This window comes from Ambystoma mexicanum, chromosome 10 (assembly GCF_040938575.1).
Source record: "Ambystoma mexicanum isolate Mex_15411 chromosome 10, UKY_AmexF1_1, whole genome shotgun sequence".
Classification (NCBI taxonomy): domain Eukaryota; kingdom Metazoa; phylum Chordata; class Amphibia; order Caudata; family Ambystomatidae; genus Ambystoma; species Ambystoma mexicanum.
Window position 1 is genome coordinate 1,224,998,981 of NC_090932.1, and position 26,806 is coordinate 1,225,025,786.

The following is a 26,806-nucleotide window of genomic DNA, read 5'->3' on the forward strand; positions in this document are numbered from 1 at the left end:
ACTTTGCGTGTTGTGGTTTCCACTTCCTGTTTCAATATGACTGTTACTTCAGAGCGGAGGAGGGAAGTCTCCGCTCTCAAAGGCAGGGGCAATAAATTACAGTCGTCTCAGATGGCTGGGGGCCAGCCCAGAGACTTGCAGTTCACAGGGTCGGATTCTAACAGGACCCGCAAGAGATATGATGCAAAAGGAGTTTTGTTGAGTCGGGTGACTTCAAGCGCTGCCATTTAGAGATCATGGCTGTCAATTGGAACATTGTTATGCGTGACCCCTTCAGCCACTCCTGATTTTGTACAATACATGATGACTTTTAGGCCCAGGTTTCAGCGGGAAACAATCTAGAATTCCCAGCATGCAACATGCAAAATCGGCACTGGCTGAAAGTAGCATGCATGGCATGGGGCCTCTTGGCTGTTATGAGAGAGAATGCTGTTTGTGGCATGTGGCAACCCAATGAACACAATAACTTACTTGGGACTGTTTGGTGCCTGTGGTGTGGGCTTGCATCGCATAAGGCAATGCAAGCCATGGAATGTTAGCTGGGTTAGAACCCTGTGTTCCCTCAGGGTTCCAGGAACTACAGTTAGGGACTTGGGATGCCTATACATTAGCTCTCCCCATTACTTCTGGCCTATAGCCTGTAACCATTAATAAAGCACTTAGCTTTTGTACCTGCCGGTTCCTACTTCATCACTGCGTCCTTTCAACCTTATTGAACCCAGACTCTACAGTGCCATATGATATGATATGGCATTCGTAACGCGCCTATACACAAGTGTTTCGAGGCGCGACAAGGCAGGGGAGGGGAACAAAGGGAGGACGGACAGCGATCCTACTAGGCCAGGTGTCATTCAGATCGCGCAAGTGCGTGGGAAGAGGTCAGGGACAGTGCTGTACATGGGAAAGATGATAACAATAAGTAAGTAAATGGCCACAAGTGGCAAGTGCAAGGGGAAAGTGCAGGCTTCAGGTGTCAAGGGCTGGTAGGGGGACTGTAGTGATGCAGAAACAGTCCCTAAGTACGGGGGTTGCCAGGTGGGCAGTGCAGGTGTGTGGCGCTGATGGGAGAAGGAGCAGGACCTGGGCCCGAGATCAGAGGGTGTCCAGGTAGCCAGTGCAGTTCAGGTTAGCAGGCAGGAGGTCAGCAGAGGAGAGGAGGAGAAAAAGCAGAAGCAAAGAGAAAGATTTTGAGGTGCTTCCGGAACCGGAGATGGTTCTCCTCAAGTTTGAGGGAGGCAGGGAGGCTGTTCCAGAGGGAGGCACCAGCCGAAGAAGATCTACCACCAACTCGTTGCTTGGCGAAGTGACTGACCCTGAGGGAGTTGGAGGTGGATGAGCGAAGAGCTCGAGAAGGAAGATATTTAGGAAGAGAGAGTTGAAGGTATTGAGGCCCCAGGCCCCAGAAGGCCTTGTGAACTATGGCATGAAAACCGTAGGCTCCGTTTCATGTCATCAAATGTAATGTTGAGTGATTTTCTACATATTGATGGCCTCTTGAGTCACAGTTCTGGGAGAAAGAGGAATATGAGATTCGTGGGATGATAGGGCGAGGAAGACATGGCTCCGGAAGTGTTGATGAGTGCGGATCAGAAGAACCTGATTTCCGTGTGCCAGCATGTTTCTAGCTTGTTCTTCGTGACGAGCCTTGGGTAGTGGGTATCCAGAAGGGAGCCCCTCAGATCAGTATCCTGCTTGATTCCCACAGCGAGGCACTGGAAAGGAGTGGGTCTGGAGGATGTGATGTGTACGGTTGGTGGGATGGTAGAAGTGGTGCAGACTTTTGCAGAGCAATCTGTGCACAACTCTTTTGTAGTTATTGTGAGCTGTTGAGGGGATGAGCAAGCATCCTGCTACAGGGTGTGTAATGAGATCAGTGTGGTGTGTAAGGTGGGAGTACAAAATGGGGAGCAGGTTAGTGGGGAATCAATACCACAAAGATCCTGTTCTGACAATGTTAATAATGCTGCTGTGTGCTTGCTGTCCTTGGTATATTCCTGTGATGAAAGTAGTGGTTGGTAGTTATGTTCTCGAAATGTCCTTGGCCAAGCTTATGCCTGTGGTTGATGAAAGGTCTTGGAGTCTGGCATTTGTCATGGAGTACACATGGGCAAAACTAACCAGATTAAGTCTGGCCTCTGGAGTGATATTTCATTCATTGTGGCGTTGTAACAGACACGTTTTGGGGGAGTTCCTGAAAATCAGGTGGTCATTGAAAGTGTGGTGTCACCTGAGTATGAAATGCCACAAGTTGTTTGCTAGGACTGAGAAAGGGACTCATCCTTGGTGTTTCATGTTGAAGTGGTTGCTTGGTCCCTTCAGTAGCTTGCACCTGAGTAAGCTATAATAGGCACTTATCTGTACTCTATTGACATACTCAGTGCCAGGTCCAGCCATAATTATTTTACAAAGGTTCCCGTCATTATTCCTTTTTCCGTAATGTTTGCTTCACAAGATGGATCCAGTTATGGTTTCCAGGTTCAGAATATGGTATTATGAAGTGACATCATGAATAATCGATAGAAGCCCAAAGTTGTATTTTTACAGCACTTATTGGTAGTGCCTTGGGGAGATAGCAAGGTAGGTCTGAGTCAAACTGAAGACCTTTGAAAAAAAATATATATATAGTGCTCCACCTTAAAGGGATAGAGGGAGAATGAGACTTCTTACATGCTGGTTCATCCTAATTACCACACAGGAAAGCGGGTGGATGCCATCCAGCCATACGTCAATACAAACATGTCATGCAATTCTGAAAAGAGGAACCAAATCACAGCTGAGACTAGTGGATTTGAGCGTACCCAAAAATACCACCTGTTACTAACCCTGTGAGCTACATGATTAGTCCACTTTTTTAGAGAACAGGTTCAAACTATCTCCCCACATGTAGAAATAAGAGCTTAACGAGAGGCATGTATGTCACTGAAAACGGGTTGAAAAAACAATGGATTGATTGTGTGATTTGAATATGAAACCCTACCCTATATTTGAAGCTAGCAGTGCTGATGAATTTAGTCATAGTCCAGTGCCACCTTTGTCTAAATTGATGATATGGAAACAGTGTTCCCAAAAGTACACATAGAGTGCTTTAGGTGATACCACACGTTTTCTCACTGTTTGAGGAGACAGACTATGGCAAACTCTGTAAACTCATGCGAACACCTGTTCGGCACTTCGATCTGAGCTTAAAGCGCCACATTCTCCATAGAAACTCGAGCTGAGCCGTAGGGGCGTGGCCCATATCTTCCGGAAACATAACCCAAGTAATTGTTGCTGTGAAACTGTATTACGCTATCCATCACTGAGGCTTCCAGGAGGGAGCCCGACGTTTAGCTTCTTCCTAATTCTTCCATCACAGATTATTGGAGAATCTACAAACGTCAAAGTCCTCAGGGTGGTATTTACTGAAAAAATGTTATGCCACAAAAAAGTAAATGGTTGATTTGGGTGAGGCAATACTGGATGGGAAGAGGTTGGGGGTTGTGTGGTCTCATCCTGCAATTTTCAGGAAAAACAGCAATAACAAAATCTGTGGTGAGGCATTGGTCAGTAAAAACACATGGAACCCTCAGCACAATTGCACACAAGTGAAACTGTGAGGGCACTTCCACTCTGGAATCCACCTCATAATGTTGTTTATGTGACAAGTTAATCGGTAACCTACCGTCTTATTGAAATGCACCTCTCAGACAAACAAATACACAGCAAGCATATTTCACCAAAAATGCACTCTATGACTCGCATGAAATGCATGAACAGTAGTGTCAAACAGATGCATTTAAAATGTAAAAAGTAAATCTGTAATTAATCAACAGTAATTAAAATAGTACATAAAAAAGAAAAACAAATAGGAGTAAAAGAAATCTTTCAATTGTTTGATTAAATGTATATGCTGTGAAAAATGATTCTTTGAACACATAGCAGGGGTAATTAATCGCAGATAGTTTAAAGAATGGACTTCAGGTAAATACAAGTGTGCGCTTTACCTCGTTGCTCTATAATACAAATACGTGGCAGGCAATACATTCACTAACGCACATAAAAAACCTTGGTATCGCTTCTGACTCTGAATTGTCCCAGACACATTAAGTTGTGTCTGTCTCCAAACCATGCTTCTTCCAACTTCAAAAAATTAAAAGACTGCTTCTATTTTTCTCTTTTAATCGCAATCATTCATGCGTGTGTCTAATCCCATTTGGATTTTGAAAATAGGGTTTATTGTGGTCTGGCCTCAAAAACATGCAGCTGTCGGGGAATTGCCGGGACCATAACATTAGATTTTGCGGGTTTTGAACTCGGCACTGGCTGACAATTTATTAAGTATTTTCCCTGTACACTTTTTTTTGAAGTTGTACTGTACCTACCTGCATTCTATTTGTAGACATGAAGCTAGCCCTCGCCTATAATCCAGTCTCACCTTACCTGGACTTGCCACCTCTGTCAATCTAGCTGGCCTTGAAAGGGCAGACAGGGCCACAAGCCCCCAAGCGTGATTCCAACCACCAGAGCAGAGGCAGCAAACTTTCCACCAGCTCCAAGGCTAGAGGGCACTGTGGCCGACCAGAAGCCTGACCAGGCCCCTCCCTGTGCTCCTGCCCTCCACCTTCCAGCGCCCCCCCCACACACCCAGCACTTGGGCCCCGACACCTTCCCCTTCCACACATCAGGACTCCTCCAGCTGCACCCCCTCACGAATCTCTCCCCCAGCATTCCCATCACTGCCACTCCCACACTTTCCCCACCAATCTTACCAACCCCTTATTTTTCCATCTGTAAGCACCGCCCAGGCTACACTCGCCAATATCCCCCTCTTAGCTGCCCTACCAACCATCATACACACACCATTGGCACCAAAGAACCCATCAAAACACAGAATCAGCCGTTCTCATCCCCTCACTACTCACCCTATCTCCGACCGGACACTGGCCTGCACCTCTCTCCTACACTATTAGGACCTCCCCTATGTCACCCAACCTACTACATTCCCTCTTCACTTCCCCTGCCAACACTCCCAGCACTGACCCCACCCAGCCCTCTTGACTCTCCTCTGAACATCTGCACCTAGCTCCCCAACCGCCCCCTCCACCACATTTTATCCTCTTCCTCTCCCAGTAAACCCCAGCAACCGCTGTGCCCCATCACCGACGCTGCCTCTCACCCCACACCCTTCACATCAAACAAGGGGTGCTCGTCCACCCCCTCTCACACACCCTTCACGCCCACATCCAAACCAAACACCCTCCTAAGAAATCATACATTACGAGCACTCTTCTCACACACTCAAAGATTGTTCCCTGCATCCCCTCCACCCCTCAACAGAGAACCATCACCACCCCCAACATCAACCCTCTGCCACTCTAGACACCCCTCCCCTTGCCCTCATCTTATTACTTCCAGACCCCTCCTGTGGGATTCCACCCAGGAATTCCTCATCACTGTATGCACTCACTTATGCACTCACCCCCGCCTTCGGTCCTCCGTCACCCCCCTCTATGGAGGACAACCACTCCCACCCATCTAAAACAATCTCATGCATCCTTATTAACACCAGATCAGTCGCCAAAAACAGACACAGCATATTGAACTGTATTTCCTCTGAAAGCCCGACATTCTCTTTATCACAGAAACCTGTTTCTCTGAGGATTCCTAACCCATAGCTCATGAGGCTTTCCTCTCAGGCTACTCACTGATCGTGCACAGCAGAACCAGTAGAGCAGGAGGGTTAGTCATCCTCCACAAACTACACCTCACCGTCACATACTCCGAGTAACACGCATGCAATGCAGACTGCACATTTCTCCTGGTGAAATTCCTTATCACTCCATCCATTCCTCACCCACAGCTTCTCACTCATTTGCAGACCTCAAAGAGAGCTCAACATTTGGTTTGATGCACCACTCAAACCTATGACTTGTCCACTCATCAGCAACATGAAAGCCCTTAACATGACGCAACTGATCTCAGGTGCCACACACCCAGCTGGACAAACTGTAGATACCATTTTCAGATCCTCCCATCGATCTCCACACTTACCCCAGATCACCAATCTGGGCCAACCACCCAGCCATCCTCTTCTCACTTTTGACCGCCCCCCTCCATCACCTCAGCAGCAGCAGAGCATCCTCCGTTGTTCCTCTGTGGAACAAGGTCATGTTAACCCCTGACCTGGCTGACTCCCTGCTTTACTCCCTTCCCATTACCCCCCGCAAGGGAGCTCTGCCCTCAATTTACTATTCAGACCTATGGCTCTCAAGTGCCCTCAAACCATTCACCCCATCCAGATCCTCTTCCCATGGACACGACCCTACACCCAGATGGTTCACCCCTGCCATCAAATCCCTCAAAACACTTAACCACTCGTTGGAACACAAATGGCAGGCCACCCCTTCCCCTCAGAACCAAGCCACCTACAGCAGATTAAGGCCTACAGGGAAGAAATCAGGAAAGCCGAAAAATCCTTCTACTGGAACCGAATCGCTAACGCCTGCAACTACAGCAGGGACATCCACAAGATCATCTCAGAATTCAAGGCCCCTTACTCCCCACCTACCCTATCTCCCAAGCACTCTCTGATACTCTCTTGGACCACTTTTACAACATCACTATAGAAAGAAAGCGCACTATCAGCACTAATCTAGCTGCTCTCCCCCTATCTTGACTGCTCCGTCGCCTGACACTCCACTCCTTCCCCTTCACACCCTATCCTCTCTTCTTTCTCCAGTATCTCCTATCCAGAATTCCTGAAGCTACTCGCTAACAGCTACCCATCTGGATCCCCAGGAGATCCATGCCCCCCCCCCTTAAGAATATACTCTCCTTAAACTGTGGAGGCAGCGTCACAAGATCTACAATGAACTATTCCCTGACCTCAGACATTTTCCCTGCAGCATTGAAGACATTGCATGTCAAACCCCTACTAAAACCCCCCACCCCGCTTGACCACCACCTTTCAGCCAACTACCAAGCAATCTCCAACAACCGCTTCATAGCCAAACTCATTGACTGCCCAGCTTACTTCCAGCTCTACCTCTTCACCAAATCCAGCTCCCTGCTCGACTCTGCCCAATCTGGATTCAAACCCTGTAAAGGAACTGAATTATCCCTCATCTCCATTTGAGATAACCTGAAAAGAATTGCAGACTCAGAAGGCTCTACCGCAGTAATTCTTGTTGACCTCTTGGTAGCCTTTGACACTATTGACCACAGCATCCTCACAGACAGACTCCAGTCCCACGGCATCAGGGACTCTGCACTAAGATGGATATCTTCTTTCCTCACTAACCAATCACAAATCACCCTGCTCCCCCCTACACCTCTTCCCCCCACCCTGTCACCAACAGGGTCCCACAGTGCACCTCCCTATCCCCCTTACTCTTCAACCTCTATCTTAGTCCCCTCCGTGCTCTTATTAGCTCACATGACCTTATCTACTACAACTACGCTGACAGCCAGATCATCTTCAAGTTCCCCAAGACCTCAGCTACCCTCATTGCCGCGTGCCTGTCAGAAATCTCCTACTAGATTATGGCTAATCACCTCCTCCTTAACCTAGTAAAACAGAAATCATAACCTGCAGCAAGACCGCACTCTTCCCCCAACCCACCCCCTGGCCATCCTGCATGGACCCCCCTCCTGCAGCATCCAACTCAGTAAAGAACCTGGGATGCACCATGGATGCCGATCTAACACTTTCACACACCACATCAATGCTGTATCTAGATAGTGCCATCTATACCACTGCATTCTCACATGCATCTTCATACACACCCAACTACCTCACTGCACCCATCCACATGCCTGGTCAGCATGGGTTGCTAATTGGGGGCTTAGCTATCACCACCCTACTTCATATTGGCCAAAATGCACACAGGCATTCTAAACTTCTATGATAAATTTCCCATACCTTGGACTTTGGTCACCTGAGGGTGTTCTCCCACAGCGCTTTGAGGCCATACCATTGGGATAAAGGCACTATACAAATAACAAATTATGTTACATTACATTGTGGTGCTTTATTGCCGTTTCGGTCCCAGCTGCTATCTAAACTTGATTAGACATTCCATTATTTTGGACTGTGGTACTTTGCTGTTTGGGTTGCTACTGGATCGCAGTCACACCCCTTCTGAGAGTATAGCTTTCCTTCAGCCCATGTTGCAACAAAAGGCTCTGGAGGTGTATCTCTTAGCTGTGCCTTTTTTACCTTTAAGTTTGCGAGCATTGTTGGTTTGTTGAAGTGTGCGGTCTGAGTAGGCAGTTTAGCCGCTACTCATCCTTATACTCCTGCAGAGAAGTCATTCCATCACAACAAGCGCTTTCAAAAATCTCCCCTCCAAAATAAAAAAATACATCTTTAACAAGAAGATGGAATGCCTGGTTCTTGTACATGTTTACTGCAGCCATCGTGCGATAATGCGGATAGGACATGTATGGGTCCCTAACAAAGCTGACCGACATGTTTTCAATCAGGAAAGACTTTAGAGCTAAATGTGGTAATGATGGCGGCCCCATCATAATATGACCACAGCGATGCACATCTGCAGTGTCCTTTCTGTGCAGAACCCACATCAGAGCAGCAATGCACCAGCCAACAAAACTTAATAGCTCTGCAGAAAGCTGTAATTAGATCAACATTCCGAAGGGCACTCATATCCCCCCGACTTGTCTGAAATATAAGACCAATAAACTTGTGTTCAGCTCTGCAGACACAGAACGGGTGGAGAATGGAGGAGAAAGCGCTGGAACAATCCAGCAAAGGAACATTCTAGTTGAAGTCGGTGCACTGGGATAGAGTGATTTCTGTGGCTGTATTGCGATGCTTGCCAGTTTACAGACAGTTAAAAGAGCATTCGTATTTATCTGTACTCTCTGATCAAGGCAACTAAGCATCTTCTTTGAGCATTTGTGATGCTCCCAATTGTCCAAAGCTTAGCATCCTGGACAAAGTAAACTTCAGGTAACAATGAGGAGGATATTCCTCACCGCTGCAAATAACTGAAAAAGTCTGTCAAAGAGGATTGGGCAACGCAAAAGTACCCTCTTGAGTATTTTGTAAGTAACTTAGTGATTTCAATCGTACCTACCATTGAACCAGGTGGAAGGAAGGTGGCGACACATTGTCAATGAGAGATTGGAGTGCTCCTACCTTCAAGCTCAGGGCTAAGTGGGGGAGTTCTACCACTAAACTCTAAACTACCACTAAACTCAGAATCATGATCAAGCGGAGTCCTCTGGGTTTCCTTCAATACATCAACATTTCGAACAACAGACATTCAATTGCTATAAAGTGCGGTGCTTCAAGCTTTCAATTTCAGAGATGCAGTGGTAGAAATGAGAGGCATGTGGGATTTCTGGAAGAGGAGTTTGAGCTCCTGCAGAATGTCCAAAAAACAGAACAGGTGTTAGCTGGGTTATACCCAAATCTATCTCACTGAGTATCTGCTTATATGAGATGAACCATGCAGAGAATATCTTCTATCCAAATATATGTATCTATAAGAGATGATTCATTTGAAAAGTTATTCACTCAGTTCATGAAAAAGACCTTCTGCAGTAGACCAAGGAACCGGCCCATCTAGGATGCGTACTGTAAACACTGTGATGTTGTAGCTTATAAGTCAGCGTGAAGAACACCTACAGCGCTGACGATCCACTGGGTCACAGGCAATGGAGTAGAGAGGATTTATTTATATGCATAATGGATGGCCATTAGCCCCAGCATAACCTTGTACATAGCTTTTGTGCTAATCAAATTATGAGTTGGGGGTTTCAATGAAATTCACAGTGGAGCCCCTTATCAAAATCCAAGGAGTCAACAGTGATTAAGATCTGAGGTGATGAGGGCTTAAAAGATGTATCCTGAGACAGTTACGTCCCATGGTCCACCAAGTCCACGTTGAGTGTAATACACAGCTATGTGGAGATCTACAGATTGAGGGGGGTCTTTGTTTTCTTCCTTTAAGAATAAGATTGTGCCATTAAATGTAAGCATGTGGGGGCTCATTCCTCCCTTCCTCAGGCAATACTTGGATATATCTGTATCTATTTGTTTTAAGATGCTTTTCTCCCTTCTCTTATAAAATGGGGGAATCCCCACCGTACCACTCCCCCATTTACCTTTAGTAATTTTTGTTTTATTGCTATTAGTTTCCCATTTTGTTATCTCTATTTTTAAATTCACATACTATGCATATGCTGCCAACTAGGGGTTGGTCCAGAGTATAATATGTTGTTCACTTCCAAAGTAAAACATTGATTTTAACAGGGTGTGTAAGTATCCATTATGCTCTGCGTGTTGAGGCTCTCAGATTGTTCTTTTTTTTACCATTGAACTTGTCCCAGGAGTGGGGTGCAGAAACAGACCAATCACCGGACTACACAATGGCAGGTAAAAAACAGCTTTTCCGTGCAGACATGAATCCTGCACCAAAAAAAATGTTGACTGGGTTAAAAAAGCGACATCAAGCCCCTTCACTTCCCCTTCCCCCAAAGTGGCATCCACATGATCCCTTGTGTGACTGGTTATATTAAAATAAATTGCTTGAATTGTTCATGTACGTATACTGGTCTCAGTCTCCTGAGACCAGAATACAATTCCAATTCAATGCAATTCAAAGTTTCTGTGGCAAGATACCCTTAAGGTTTATAATCACTGCCAACCCATGCACCACAAAGAGGAATTATGTGCAGCATATTGAAAATGAAAACCTAAGAGTGCACTGGACAGCTTATTGAAGGGAGGCTGTCAAAGCCAGTAAGTCTGAGGGTGAAACCTAAGGCCCCATGTAGACAGAAAATTACCCAAAACTCCAAAAGACAAGGGAACCCCTGGATTTCCCAACCAGCTGATGGGCTGTCTGAATGAGTAGCCTGTGAGCCACCATATGACATATGTAAGGCTTCTGCGATAAAGCCTCCACATCAATATTTGAAACCAGTGAGGGTGTTGGCACACAGCCAATGCCCAATGCAAGCACTGAGACCTCACACACCAAGGCCCGCAACACACACAGGACATCCACACATGTCACAGAGTAAGTTCGAGCCAAGACATACAGTGCAGAGAAAAAAATGTCAACAAGAAGGTTGACTGTGAGAAGACTGGCACAGTGAAAGCCGATCCGGACAAAGCAGGTGCCGAAAATGTCAGCACCAAAACCATTTTGTTCGAAAACTCTCCAATGAGGAAGCTTGCACACCAGCATGAAGTAGACCCACACGGTCGAAGTCAAGGAACAAATATTTTCAACAGAAATACCTCAAAGTATGTGCTATTCTCATCTACTATTTAGTCCACTTTAAAGTATGCTGAATTAAGACCCATGTTTAACACATCAGAATAGGATGTGATCATCTAGGGGGGGGGTGGGTATGGATTGGACACTTGTCTAAATGCATTTCCAATGTACTTCCAGGGTATTTTTGCTTCAGATGCATGGGTGTTCGTGAGTGCAGCCAATTAATCAGGCTTTGATCTGGCAGATGGCACAACCCGTGACTTGCTGGATTTCTCCAGTTTTTGTGTGTTTCACTGCAATGTAATTTGTACTCTTGTGTCATAGTTTTTACTTTAAAACAATCAGGGCCAATCATCAGTGAAGCCACAATTAGGGCCGTTAAGGAAGATAAGCTAATGTTTAATTTCCAATATATTAAATGCTTAGTTATCCCATGTACATTTACAATTTGCAGGCCTTCATTTACTGCAGTTGTTCAACAATTTCTTCCCCATGTATTTATGTAAAATAACAATTAGTTTGGTAGACGGTGTCATCAGATATGCCTTAACCTGCCCTTTGCAGTCACATTAGCCTCGTTGATTGATTAGGCATTATTGCCAGATTCTGTGAGCAGTGTGGGCAGTAATGTGCTCAGAAGCCATACTTACATCCTTATGGGCCCAAGTGAATCAAAGATGCATAATGGGGGTTCAGAGCACATAACTGCCCATATTGCAATTGCAGGAAAGAGCAATAATGCTATTAACACCCAGCATACTGCTGGATACTAAGCCTAGCCCCTAATATTTATACCATTATACATTTCCAGTGGGCACCGGATGCTCACTGGCCATGGAGGTGCAATCCCGTTACGTTTTTGCAAAAGGTAAGGAGGATCCGCGAGAAATGGGTGGCAATAAGTGAGAAGGAAATGGCTGGAAGAGAGGAAGTGGTGAAGAAATAAATATATGGAGGGAGTTTTGGTTGAAGGCTTCAGTGCCTATATTGCTGATAGCCACCAGGAACATTACCACAGAAGTCACATTTTGTGCTCTGGAATTGTTTCAGGGGTGTCACAGTAATTGGAAAATCACAGAGTACTGCTTCCTGCTGCGCTGAAATGCTTCACAAATCACAAATCACAAGATTTAAAGACGTCTGTATCTTTGCAAAAGGTCACTCTGGTGTCTTGTACGAATATTTTATTGCTTTACAATAGCTTTTCTGTCACTATGAGTGTCTAGTGCATGGTAAAGGCCTTAAATGTTTGCAAGGGATAGTAGTTAGTAGTTGGGGATAATATTGAAGAGAGTAGAACGGTTTGGTTTGAGTGGTACTTCCTTAGATGAGATAGCACTGTCTTGTACTAGGTAAGGACTACCCTTGAAGAGTTCTGAAAATATGACAAAAGGCAAAGACCTTTCAACTTCCTGATTAAGGGATGTCAGCCATGTTCGAGTGCTGCGCCTCATGGTGATGTGATGCCTATATAGCAAACCAGACACCGTTCCATAACTGACAGTCTCCCCTCCCCCGGCACATGATTTATTACTGGAACCTCTGGAAAACAATCCCAACAAATTTACATATCTTCTTCCATGGGTACTGTGGCAGATCAGAAGAAGGTCACGGACACTCTGAGGACATTGTTACTATGTGCCTATTAAAAAGGAAGGGCTATCTTTCCATATAACTATGGGGTGTTCCCTACCTACATTACTAAGAAAGGTAATTGTCAGTTGTGAATCAATATCCAATAAGAATCAGTCTGCTGCCCAAAACTAACCTAACTGACACTACCACTATTATAATCAACTAAGGCCAGAAGAATGACTCCCTTCTCCTAGTGGCTGTGTTTCTGCACTGTGGTTCTCTTATGTTAAAGATCTGGTCAAAAGGCAATCCTTAAATAGTTTCTTGTTATTCTTTGTATTAAGTTGTGAAACTCCATCAGGAAATTGCTAATCTTGCTTTCCTCTTGGATAGGGATTTTTCTTGCTCTTGTAGGTCTCATCTCTTTTTTTTAGAAGGCTCTACATGTTTTTGTATATGTTTTATCCTAGGGACCCCTCAGGGCTTTAATGCACACGTGTCTCTCTCTCTCTGTTATGTTTCACTCTGTGTTTATGTAGGCTGTAGGGTCATTTTCTGGAGTCTGCATGGTTACCAGACACATCCAAAATCCTCTTTATCATTTGCTCGTTGGAGGGCTACAGATTGTTTCTCAAAATCAGCTCCATAGCAGAAAGTGGTCCCGTTCCCGGTACAGCTAAGAGAAGACGAAGAAGTAGAAACAGACTGTGATCTCCAGAGAAATCTTTTACATCACAAGTCATTGGTGTCTACCCTTCACACTCTCCTCAGATTCTACACTGGTCCTTCTCGCCCCCTAACGAGCGTTCCTATCAAACCTCACGCCCTCACACCACAATTGCTTTCCCTTTCTCCTACTTTTACTCTTCTATGTTCCTACCTCTGTTTTGCTCACCTACCTTTCCAAACACCTGCCATTCTCACATCATTCCCACCTGCGCCTCTCAACTTCTTTCTAACTTGCACTACCTCTTCCAAATCTCATAATTCCCCCTCCTCTCCTCAAAACCCGCATTTCCCCTGCTCTTCTTTGCACTCACAACAACTTTCAGCCCGTCTCTCCGACAATTTGCTCTGGCACACACAATGCTTACTCAAATGCTCCTCTTAGAATCAACTCAAACACTCCTCATAGAAGCACCATAGTTCTTTCTCCATTACTCTCCACAAAGATGTATACTCTTCTCACATATTTTAAATGTGCAAATCAACTCATTTTCACTTTCCGTGCCCAAGCACCTCTGCTCATTTAATCGGATTTTTCTCAAGTGCCATTGATACCTCTCCTTTACTCCTCAAACAAATGCTTGCTCTTACTTGCTTAATATGCACAGGTATTGATTGCTAAGTGCAGCATTTCTAAATTAATCATAATGATGATAAATTGTAAACTGTCATGGTAGATTATTTGGCAAGCAAAACTGGATTTAACTCCCCAATGACCACCTTTTTGCTAATGTTGTTGGCACAGCCAATCAGAAACGAGCCATCTCGGGCACTAATCTCTGTTATTGTTCCCTGGGACACTAATGCTTAAAAAGCGAACCCTTGTTCTTCTCGGAGTGCGATCGGCCGATAGGAATGCAAGTGGATTCTCTGTTGAGTTTCCTTGACAGTGACATTATACCTTCTGTTCAACCCGCTGCAGCGACTGCCTGCCCTTAGCAAACGCAAATTCCTTCAAATGTCTGCGCGCACTCTCTGTCCTAAATGTCTGCTTCGCTTGTGAATGTGGACATGCGGTCAACTTTCCTTGATGAGTGTAAAGTCACAACCGCAAACAACAAGTTTTAGAAATCCTCCAGTTGGAGTTGCAAATTAGTTATCAATAACCATATCAAAAGAACCGCAAAGACATACAAACTGAAGTCTCGACCCCTTACACAAAAAAAGATTAAGTGTGGGGAATGCATTAAAAGTGGGGTGAGAGAGAATATTCTGGATCACAGCTTTGGCAGGTGGGACCAGGGGGCCGATGGCAGGATCCCTACGGCTTCAGGGTGCAGTTCAGAGGGTTCACATTGAGAACACTGTGGCGCCTTCCGCAGTAGCTGGCGCGGAGTACAGAGGCCTGGCGAAAGCTCCAGCACTATTCCTGGCCTGCTCCAGATAATGACTCCTTTTGTTTAACTCTTGGGTTTAACGTTGTTATAAGCTTTTGACTGCACATTTTAGTTGGCAGGCGCTTGCTTCTTTTGAGGTGGTTAAAGGCCAAAGAAACAAAGCCAGTCAGAGTCCAGTTGGAGACAATGGGTCCTCAGTAGCCGGAGGTTGTCTACCCTGAAAGAATCAAGAGTGAGAAAACATTCAGCGCTGTGAGAACCAACATTTGATGGAGAAGAAGAGACAATACCAAGTATATGAAGCTCAGAGCGCCTTCACAGTACAGCCAAAAGATAGGCGTTCTCCCCGACCACGTATCAGAAATGTTCCCCAGAAACGGATACAGCGACGTAGGTTTCACCTCTGTACCCACACTGGGTGTCCCTATTTACATACGATATGTATGAACTGGCAATTTGCTTAATAAGCACTTTCTTCCCCCTACTCCTAAATACATGGTGTCCCTGATTTAACATGTTTGTGGCCAGAAAAAATTAAAAAGCACGGCCTTTAGAACGGTCCATTAGCAATTTATAATTATTTCACATGCTGATAATCCCTATAGCTTTATGAGTGAAGTTCATGTGTTATGTTAAATGCATTTCTAAAGCACACGTTCACCCGGAGGTATCTTGGCGCTGAAAAGGGCAGAAGGTACAGCAGCAGAGAGGTCTAGAACAGATGGGTCTTTAGAGTGCGGCAGAAGGCCAGGTGATTATCACTGGCACGGAGAAGTAGAACGAAGACTGTTGCAGGTTTTTGCGGCCATCACAGAAAAAGCGCACCGCCAATATGGGACAGTCTAACTCGAGGAACAGAGATCAGTAGAGCCGACTGAGAGCGCAGAGACCGGGATAGCACATAACAGGAAAAATGTTCCTGTATGTATTCGGCGCCCTGATTGTAAAAGGTGCGATGTACCACTATAGATTTTCGCCCAACAAATTGTAAGGCACTGACTGCATGCACATTATAAATTCCCTCTCGTATGCAAATGCATCTTAATCTCAAGCCACTTACACTGGGAACCCATGCACAGGTTGTTGTGTTTGGACAAGCGTATTGCAATGCATTTTATCCGGCAGGCGTTTCAATTTAAGTGACGCCACGTTAAGGATTGCTTTGCACACCCGTTGTTACTTGAGAGTGGTTTGTGCCTTGCAATGGGCTAGCTACAGACCTATCATAATCCTGTCCTTGGTGGTGTTACATGAACTTTGTACTAGTGCAAGTGCAATTAGCGAAAGGGCGCAGCATTGCCTTTGTGAAAAAGCTTTATCGTTCAATGCATTTTGGCTCCAGAGTAATATTTGCCCTCGTACCAATCCTTTGCCCTAGTACAAAGATGCACTGAAATAATGTTTTGGCACTAGCACAATTTTGCTAATTGCACATTCACTGATGCAATGTTTCTACATGGTGGCCCCAACATGATCTTATTTACTCCCACTTATGTCTCCGATATATGAAAAGGGAAGTCAGCCATCAAAAACCAAGACAATACAGTCAACAGTCAATCGTAATTGAAAATGTAACAGCTGGTATTGTGACACTTACCACATTTGTAAGGTTCCTGATAAGGTCCTATCCATCATCCTAATTGATCACTATTATCTACTACATGAGCATCATTTTCAAACAACAAAAGAGCAAAATACATTTTTGGAAATGTTTTATTTTTTTACTGTACAGCAGAACATAGCAGCTGTATTATGAGTTAGGTCACAATCTTGTGTTTGGACTGGAACACCATTCAGCTGGTTTCCTCCCATGAGAGACCACAGGCGGTTTATGAAACAAGATCTATAAAAGGGTAACTTTGTGCCTTCTCAGTGATATTTATGCAGTTCCAAGTATCGCTGATGGTCTCTGTTTCTCCTCAGCCAGGCAGAGTAAGTCAAATTACTGGGGAATGTTTTCACTTCTTTCAATTGATTTCTTGATCTACCAGCCATCTGTCCATATCAAAAGTCGTTGCGATGGGACAACAATGGCCCTGCTCTTGTTCACTGCTGGTCGTATGCCAAACTACCTGCCAGTGGCAAGGGTTGAGCTTGTCAACTCACTTAGCAGGAAAATCCATATGGGTGTTCATGAAGGTTCATTATATGTGCATTATTTGCACACACATCCGACGTGGAGTGCGTGAAAACGCGACTGGGTCGTACTAGTTTGTGGGTGGATGTGTCCAGCCGAAGCCATTTGGCTGCTGTGGTTAAGAAGTGGCATGAATTTGGGCCTGCACCAGATTAGTAACTGCCATAACTTTGTGATATGTTAGAAACAACGTGTTGAGCCTGTTTGCGGCATACCAGTTATGGTTTCTGGGAGTGTGGCATGCTAAGGTGCCCCCATACGGATCGCTTGTTTTGCTGTTGGCTTCACTAGTTGTACAAAACAAAGGTCACCTGATTGCAAGGAAGACAGGCAACACACAGGTGTGAGCGAAGACCAACAATCTGACATCCTGCACAAAATGAAAGGTTATACATTGATTGTGTATGCTGCAATCCGTACTCGCCTGTGCGCATGATTCAATCAATCGACTGCCATTCAGCTCCTTATTGTCTTTTTTGGTTTCTTCCCTTCCAGTGGCTCATCACGATATGGAAAACACATTCAACTGCAGCTACATTGAGCCCCCTTCTGTCGTGGAGCAGCCCTCCCCTTCTTGGTCTTCCCGGGGCTCCTTCTCATCCTTCGATACCACAGATGATGGCCCAGTGTACTGTGTGCCGCATGAGGGTGAGTCACAACCTAAGGAGTTTACTTTGGGCCATGTCAAGCGGCCAGCTGCTTTCCCAGCATGCCCAAGCAGGCCATTTCCTTCCCCCCTCCGAATCCAGCCCATTATGATTCATAAGTCTTGTCCTTGTGCCAAGCGCCACTTTTAGAAACACGCTGCGTACAGATGGCATTCCGCAGTCTAGTGAAGAAACTCGCTGCCCGCTGGAAAGTTGCTCCTGTTGTATGACATGGCAGAAGATGGATCCCTCCCAGTGGCAACAGCCTAAGACTCGGGCCCTCTGCCTTTATTAGCAAATGGGACATTGTAAGAAACATGCCATTCCGGAATCAATGTATTGATGGGGAGCAGTCAAAGTCAATAAAGGTTCACTTGGACCATTGCAATTAAGAAGGCACTTACGAGGCTATAAACACAAAGGGCCTGATTCATGGAATATTTTGCACGGTGCAAAGTACTTTTCATTGGTGCAAAGTGACTATGCACTGCCAACAAACACGCTGACCCATGGAACACTGCAAAGTGTTTTTTACCATGAAAAGTCACTTTGCACGGCAATAATATACTTTGCACTGCTCCACCCTGATCCATGGAACAGTGCAAAGTGTCTTTTTCGCGTGCAAAGACACTTTGTACTGTTCCATGAATCAGAGTACTTGTTGGCAGTGCAAAATCACTTTATAACAATGAGAAGTACTTGACCGTGCAAAGTATTCCATGAATCAGACCCAAAATGTTCAGCACAGACGTGCTGAATTCATCCAGTTGTGTTTTGCCTATGGGCCTCATTCGAGTTGGGCGGTAAGGGATACCGGACACCGGTAAGGAGACCGTTGCCGGTAATCCCCTACCGCCCAATTCCGAGGTCCCTTAGCGGGAACCGTAAGGGATGTGTGGTCGGACCACACGTCCCTTACAGGTCCCGCTAAGGGATCAGGGTGCAAATAACAGGCTTGCCATTCACAAGCCCGTTATTTGCGCGCTCCCCATTCCCATTGAGCCCTTTGGGGGCTCAAATGGGAATGGGGAATGGTTTGTTCAATGGGGACTTACCGGTCCCTCCAGGGTCGGAATGGACCTGTAAGTCCCCCTTGGACAAGACCGGAGGCGGTACCGTTATGGGAGGCAGCCATGGAGCTAATTGCTCCATGGCTACCACCATACTCGGAATGACCCCCTATGTGTCTTCTCCGCATGCGCTCTCTGTATCGACGGTGATGCCCACAGGTATCCAAATGGTTTTTCATATCGGTTGGTATGATCGGAGTTGTCCAGATTGTAGGCTTGTGTGTTCGTTTTTGCACTTCTGGTGTCCTTATCCGGGATCTATTATCAGGTATATCCAGGTGCCAGTTTTGTACCATTCCACTGGAATTGGAATGTTCCCGGATATATGGGTTGTTAATGTCTGTGTGTATGTGCAGGTGAGCAGTTATTCTGTGGTACACTTGCCTCACTATGGCCAAAAATGGTTACAGTTTCTCCACTGGGTCTGTCAAGTGACTCCAATCAAGCACTCCCACTAAGTCAGTGCCTTGTCTGGGATTGCTCAAGGGAAGCCCTTATTTATATATTTCTATGACAAGTTATACTCTGGACGATAAACCCTTATATAACGCCCCTCCTTGAATCCCCCTGACCTAACTGAGCCAAGAAGTAGGTTTGTTTTGCAATTGAAAAGATTTATTGGAAAAATTAAACAATATATATATATATATCACACTTTTATAATAAATTAATATTTGATATCACACTTAGGCATATTAATATAATGTTGATCGACAATAGATAATCTGACACTAGCACACTTCTTTACAATCAATGAAGAGTTAGTATAGGAAGGATAAGGTAGCAGAAAATACTTTTATGGTTTCAAGGAAAAGCAATGAGGGAAAAATGCAGCACAGAAATAAATTTGATATGATTTCAACTAAAGATAATATGATCACTTTTTCTTTGACAATTCCCTCCCCCCTATGCAAGATAGGGAGATGGAAGGGAGCACACAATTCTCAGGAATACAAAATGCAATACAAATTTCCAGTTCCCCCCAGCGAGCTTAGAGGAAAACAGATATGATTTTAAAGCAGGCAAGATCCTTTTAAATGTGGTGGCAATGAAGTGAAAACTATGCTGAAAATGCTTTTAATTCCCTCTAGAGGTTCAGGGTGAGTGAGAGATACTTTAAATCAGTTCAGGTCAGCCCGACCAATGATTCAGCAATGGTTATCAGATTGAAAACAGGATTCAGTAATGGAAGCAAAAGACAGATATTTTTGCACGTGGTTGAAATGAAGCAAACTGTCAATTCCTTTTTCCGAGTGCGTCGATCGCGATTACAGCGGAACTATAAGGAAGTCAAGTATTAGGCTTGTTGGAAAGCTTAGAATCTTAGCTTTAAGATGAAAGTTAAACCATGTTCCTAGCACCTATGATTCCAAAGATATGGACGATTTTATGAAGGTAGTTTTTCAGAAATGAAATAATGATTCAAAATGGCAAAATTACAATTTTACAGGTTTATAATCGGAGAATGAACACACGATTCCAATGATGCAGTTCTGGACAGGTTCAAATGTTTTGAATCAGATTATTTTAAGCTAGGAGATTGGTTTTGCACAGTTCTGGCTGAGTACTCACACTATGAATTTGAAATAGGCCGTCAGGGTCTGGTCAAGTTCGCTCTCTCTGGTACTGGTTCTGCTCACAGCGATCTGGTCTGGGTCTGCTAGCGGCCCTTCACAGCGGTCTGGTCTGTGGTTCTGCTGGTCTGGATCAAGTGGATTCTGGATACAGCACTGCTTTCTGGGTCTGCTACCGGTTCTGGCAAAAGTTCTTGGCAAAGAATCCAACAGCTCGCCCGGCTGTAGAATAGTTTGGTTGGATTGCTGGATTCTGAAGGCCTGCTGAGAAGAGTTCTCAGCTTGTAGGATAGGCCTTTGCTTTAAGTTCTGTAGTCTATTTGGAGTCTAAGTTCTGGATGTTCCTTCTAGATGTTGTGTGGTCCGGCAAAATGCTCTGCAACAAAATGGAAATGAATGTCTTGCCTGTCCAAGCAGTCTCTTTTTATGTGTTTTGAAAGTGGGTGGGTCGGCTCATTCTGCATGCCCAACCCTCTCATGATTTGATAGGTCAAGGATTCTCCGTGACCTGATTTGAGAAGGGATAGTGTGCCAGAGTGAGTCAGAGTCTTACAGTCTTTTGAAGAAACGCCCCTTTGCTTTTACTTAGAAAATGAATTTTCCATAACTAACAGGTTTCCCAGATACACACGTCGTTGAAATTACATACACATTTCACAGATTAATTTAAGATACACTCTCATCCAACTCTGATCCCCCTCAGAGCCTGGGTTCACAAATGGCAACATTTTGTGCTTTTTAGTGACTTTCGCCATATTGCTTTTTCCTCAAAATTTACACAGACCTGCACCCCTTCCCTGAGTATATTACTGGAAATTACTATGTCTCTATCCTAAACACAGTGTCTGCAATATTAATAAATAGCGGGGTTCGGTCCCAGAACACCGTACAAAGTGAAATTTTGGCTCAAATCGTTAGAGCATTTTTCATTTTCAGGATCCTCAAATTGTACATTTCTGTGAGCTTAAAACAAGATTTTAGAAGCATTTAACTTAAACATATATTTGCTGCAATATGAATCCACAGTCCTTTCTGGCCCGCCCCTAGGAACTGGAGGAGTCAGGGATCACATGTCTCTCCTTCGAGGCAGAGCTCTGTTTACAGTCCACACCCAAAATTAGCATATCCCATTCAATTGCAAGGGTCTATTGTGTTGGTTCTAGCAGGCTGCAGGGAAGTCCCCTCCCTCTCAATCAACAGGGCCATGTGATGTCCTGCCTCCTGGTGTGGGTCTCTGGGGTGTTAAGCGTTCTCAGGAAAGGCCAGTCTTTTGAACTTTTAATTACATAAGACCCCCTTCTGTTCACTGCCCAGTTCTGCAAGACAGCTCTCCTGTCAGGATTTATAGAGCGCCAGCGCCGGTCAGTGTCCAATGCTGGTACTGCACCTATTTTTGAAAGCTGTCTTGAATTAATACATTTCAAAAAGAAAGGATTTTACTTGATATTATATGATCCTTGCTTGACATGGCATTGATGTGGATTTGTAGTAGAGGAAAGTAAAACACTCAACCATAGATGGATTTTTGTTTGGTGGTTTTGGGCCCATGATCTTAGCAATTTTCGACATTAATAAAAATGGGTTTTGAACAGAACCATCTTTCTTTGCACTGGTGGGTGGCAGGTCAGGGGACCATTTTTGTGTGCGCAAAACTGCACGGTTCTCCTGGATTCTGGCGCAAATGTGGGCTTTTCCGCCATCTTGGATTTCCTAAGCCCCCAGCACCAAATGTTTCAGCATAATAGTCCAAACGTGGGTCAGGACACCCAACAGGTCTCATGGATTTACCATGGGAATATGAGTGGTGGCAAGACGGTGTAACTAAATCTTAATCTTTGAGTTATATTATGTAATGTTGATTTATACCACACACCGCTACCACCCAAGGGCAGTCGCCGGTCCATAGGACTCCATGGGGTTTTATTGCAGATGAACATAGGCGGTCATTCCTCTCTGGTAACTTCACTGATATTTGGAGGTAAAGGGGAGGATTTACCCCAGGGTTTGTTTCTGGAGGTGAATCCTCCACTTTGTCTCTAAGCTCAGAATTCAGCAGTGCAGTAAAAATTGTGATAATCCCATTACCACCAATAGAGGTGATGGTAACAGAATTGCTGCCACTTTTCTACAACACTGTCAAACTCATAATGAGGCTGTCTGATTGTGTTCCTACATGACAATGGCCTCATTACAAGTACGGTGGTGTGGAACAAAGGGCCGGTAACGTGGCAATAATTCCATTACTGTCATTTTACCACACCACCGTACTACAAGTTTGGAAGTGAGGTGGAGGATTTTCCTCCAGCAAAATGCTGGAGGTAAATCTGCTGCCTTACTGACAATAAATATGTGGTAATCTGTGGTAATTTCACCAGAATCCCTACAGAGTCCATGGATTCTGAAAAGTGGGGATTTAAATTGCCAAGCATCACTTGTAATCTGGTGGTAAATCCACAGGATGAAGTGGCAGTAACAGTAATTCCATTTCAAGGTATTCTGGCAGATTTACCGCTAGATAACAACAAACTTGCAATGAGTTTAGTTTAGTTTAGTTTTGTATCCAAACTATACTCAATAGGATACAGCTGGATCAGCGCAACACCACCTAATCGAGTCGGCCCACGAAGAACCAGCGACATCCGAACCCACAGGTATACAACTCTAACAGAATCATAAGTACCTGAACCAGGATACAGACCCCACTAACCAAACCCTCAATCTTCTGCATACTTAAACCCACACAAACCACACAACCATCTCTCTCCCAGCAATCCGCACACACTTTACAACACTGCAGCAACAACACATAAACTTCACCCACAGCACTCGAGGCCTTCATCCGATCCGATACTAGCACAAAAGCCCAGCACTCGGTGTATACCGAACTGAAGCTGCCAACAGCACACCACTTCTCCTACTCTCCTTCTCCCCTCCTCCCGACTAACCCTAACCCCACCCTTCTTGTTTACAGATCCGCCAGAGCACCTGTGGACCAATTCCGTTGGTGACGGTGTGCTATACAAGTACCGCTAACATAACATAACATAACATATGGAGCCACAAACCCACAGGCCGCAGGGTACACACAAAGACAAAAAGCAAACAGAAACAAATCAGAAAGGAAGCTAATCAATGCCTTTATCAAAGAGAAATGTTTTAATTTCTTTTATGAAAGCGAGTGGAGCAAGGAATATCCCTTAAATCTGGTGGGAGATTGTTCAATGTACTTGGTGCCTCAACATCAAAGCTTAGAACACCAAACTTCTCCAGTTTGAAACAGGGCTGAAAGAGCACCTTGCTTTTATCAGATCGCAAGATACAATTGTATGGTTTAGATTTGAACTGATCCACAAGGTATTTTGGAGCAGCACCGGACAGAGCTTTCTGGATTATCATGGGCACTTAATGTGAGATCCTGTGTTTTATGGGTAGCCAGTGTAAAGACTGTCTGGTCACCGTAACATGCTCCTGCCGGGCATGCCCACACATAGCCCGAACAACCCCATTCTGAGCTTTACATAATTTATTCAGGTTGTACTTACAAGTGCCGTTCTGTAGGATATTACAATAATCTAGCCGAGAGTTAATAAGCGCAGATGCCAAATGCTCTCTATTACCTCAGACACGTATGGTCGAATTTGTATCACTAGACAGGACATATAGGCACAAGACGAGCGGAGCTGATTGACATGTTTGCTAAACGATAGCTTTGAATCAAAATAAACATCAAGTGTTTTTACATAAGGCGAGACAGCAATTGGACAATCAACTATAATAAACTGTGAATCCATTTTCCGCAATTTAGGCTCTGTTTTAATGTCATTTAGTGCTAACAAATTATTTGCCATACAAATATCTTATTAATAGCCGCAGATTCCTGATCATAGTCTCCATTCAATTACAGTACAATGTGGGTGTCATCAGTGTAGTTAGCATAGACAGCACCAGCACTATCCAAAATAACAAATAGGGGTCTAGTATACATAATAAAGTGAATTGGAGATAAACAAGACCCCGGAGGAGCTCCACATTTGAGTTCAACAGGACTAGCTTGAAACTCACCTACGGCCACTCTTACTGTTTGGGGCCCTAACAATGATTTAATCCAGGCTGTATCATTATGGCAGCAGCAATCCATGCTGGCCACTATTTCCACCAATAGGGCATGGTCAACTGAATCAAATGCTGCAGCCAAGTCTAACAGCCGTTACAGTGCAGCATGGCCTTTATCAATAATACTGACCATGTTCGATTTAAGGTCAAGCTGAGCTGTTTCCGTCCCATTTTTGGATCTAAACCCAGACTGATGGAAACCCATAATGTTATGTGTCTCTATGAATTCCTGAAACTGTAGAAAGACAATTCTGTCCTGTATGTTCATTAATAAAGGAACATTTGTGACAGGCCTAAAGATGCATGCCATTGAGGGGTCTAGACTATCTTTCTTTAGAAGAGGGGTGATCCAAGATTCCTTAGGAGGAAGTGGAACATTTGATTCAGAAAAAGAGGCATTGACAATCTTGGTAAAGACTGGAAGAATAAGACCCAGATAATTCTTAAAGACATTTTCTGGACAAACATCACCCACACATGGTGACAGTTTCATGTTATTAGCTATTAAATGAACTTCGCTCTCCGAAGCCTGATGAAATGAAAACCGTGGCATTATGAGTAGAAGACTGAAGGAAGGATTGCCGAACAGAGATAGTTTGTTGATGTTTCGCTATTTTATCAATAAATTCATGCTGAATGCCTTGACACCAAGCACTGGTGATGTCAATATCAGACTGCTGCTTCCCATCCCTTCTAGTTCTTTTAGAATTGTAAATAATTCCTTGGAACTAGATTTAGGGCCTTATCACGAGTTTGGCGGTAACTTTTAAATGCAGTGGTAATGCTATTAAAGCTGCATTTAAGAGTCTGCCAAATCACGGGTTCAGCAAGATTTACCCCCAGCTCTGAGGTGGGGGCAAATCCACTGCGATTTTGCTGTTTTTCAGCGCTATTACCGCCGCGCTAATAAGTAGTAGCACCGAGAATTACCCATTGGGCCCCATTGGGCCCCATGAGGAATGGGGACTTACTGTGCAGCCCCGGCAGTAACTCCCCCAGCGATATCGCCCAACTCGTGATGAGGCCCTTAGCCTTTAAAATTCTGTTATTAAAATATTGCTGTGTGGCTGCAAAAATAGTTTGCTTATGGTTCCTTTCAGCATTCTAATACCGAAGTAAGGAATCTGCATTCATGCCCTTTCGCAAACTCTTTTCTCTTTCCTTGATTCAATTATTTCACTATTAAAGCAGATGTTCTTTCTGGTTTCACCTTTTATTATTATAGATCATAGAGGGGCAATAGTACCGATTGCCTCGTGAGACAATGATTGAAATTGAGCTACAAGGTTGTTTAAATTAAAGGTAGGAGATATTTTAGCAAGACTCAAGGAGACCAACGGGGTAATAGCCCCTGGCAAGAGTTCTTTAAAATTCCAATCCCTTTTTATTTTTCTGTGGTAAGAGTCCACATGAGATATAGCTTTTGGGAGTACTATATTGAAGGAAATTAACCAGTGATCAGACCAGAAACAAGGGTGTATCTGCATTGAATTGATGATGATGTTATAAGATAGAACCCAGTCTAGTAAATGTTCACCAACATGTGTAGCAGCTCTAGAAATTTGATGACAACCTATTGTTTCGAGAGTGCTACAGAGATAAGTCACATCTGGATCAAAATCATTATTAGACCACATAATAAAATCACCGAAAATCAAAGCATGTGACCAGGTTTCATAACATCATTAAGAAGAGCTACCAATTGCTCTTCAAACTCAGGAATTTTATGTGGCAGATTATAGAGGATAAGGATACCAACAGAAGTATAATGGTCCAGACAAGTTTAACAAATAAGGATTCACAGTTATCCAAAATCACAGTCCTCGACATGTGAATTTTCAAAGAATCCTTTTATGTAAGAGCCACTCCCCCACCTCTGGTCGAGGACCAATCACCCCAGAGAATATTATACCCATCTGGTGTGGCAAGAGCTGCCACATGAGCAGCAATATCATGAAGCCATGTTTCGGAAAGGGCATAAATATTTGTATTTGCCTGTACTAGGAGGTCTGCTATTTCGGTCGCATGTTGGACTAATGACCGTGTATTCAGCAGATAGATTTTTAGACAGTGACTGCTTCTATTAATATCAGGATTCCCTACTTCAGACTCCACATTATCCTCTTTCAATACATTCTGGATAAAACAATTCATCTGAGAAAGAGCAGGTGACTTGGAGGTTGCCAAATGGTTTGATGATCAAGCACACCCAAGATATTATTCAAGGGTAAAGGAGTATGCAAAGAAGAGGCACCCTCTTCTCCTCTATGGCTACGCTCATTAAAGGACTCACAGTAGATGTCACAACATCAGTGAAACAGGTGAGATCCATGCAACTCTTATAAGCTTGATGAAGCAGATTGGGACTCACATTGGGTTCTAATATGTAATGAGAG

The 26,806-nt window shown here is 44.3% G+C and overlaps 1 protein-coding gene across 1 annotated transcript in view; it reads left to right on the forward strand.

Annotated features, from left to right (window-relative positions):
• The window catches only part of SCARF2 (scavenger receptor class F member 2), a 594,459-nt gene that overhangs the window by 531,349 nt on the left and 36,304 nt on the right, over positions 1-26,806 (forward strand). The window contains exon 10 of the mRNA XM_069619200.1: positions 17,502-17,654. Coding sequence (XP_069475301.1) covers positions 17,502-17,654 — 153 coding nt within the window. The remainder of the gene's footprint in view (positions 1-17,501; positions 17,655-26,806) is intronic.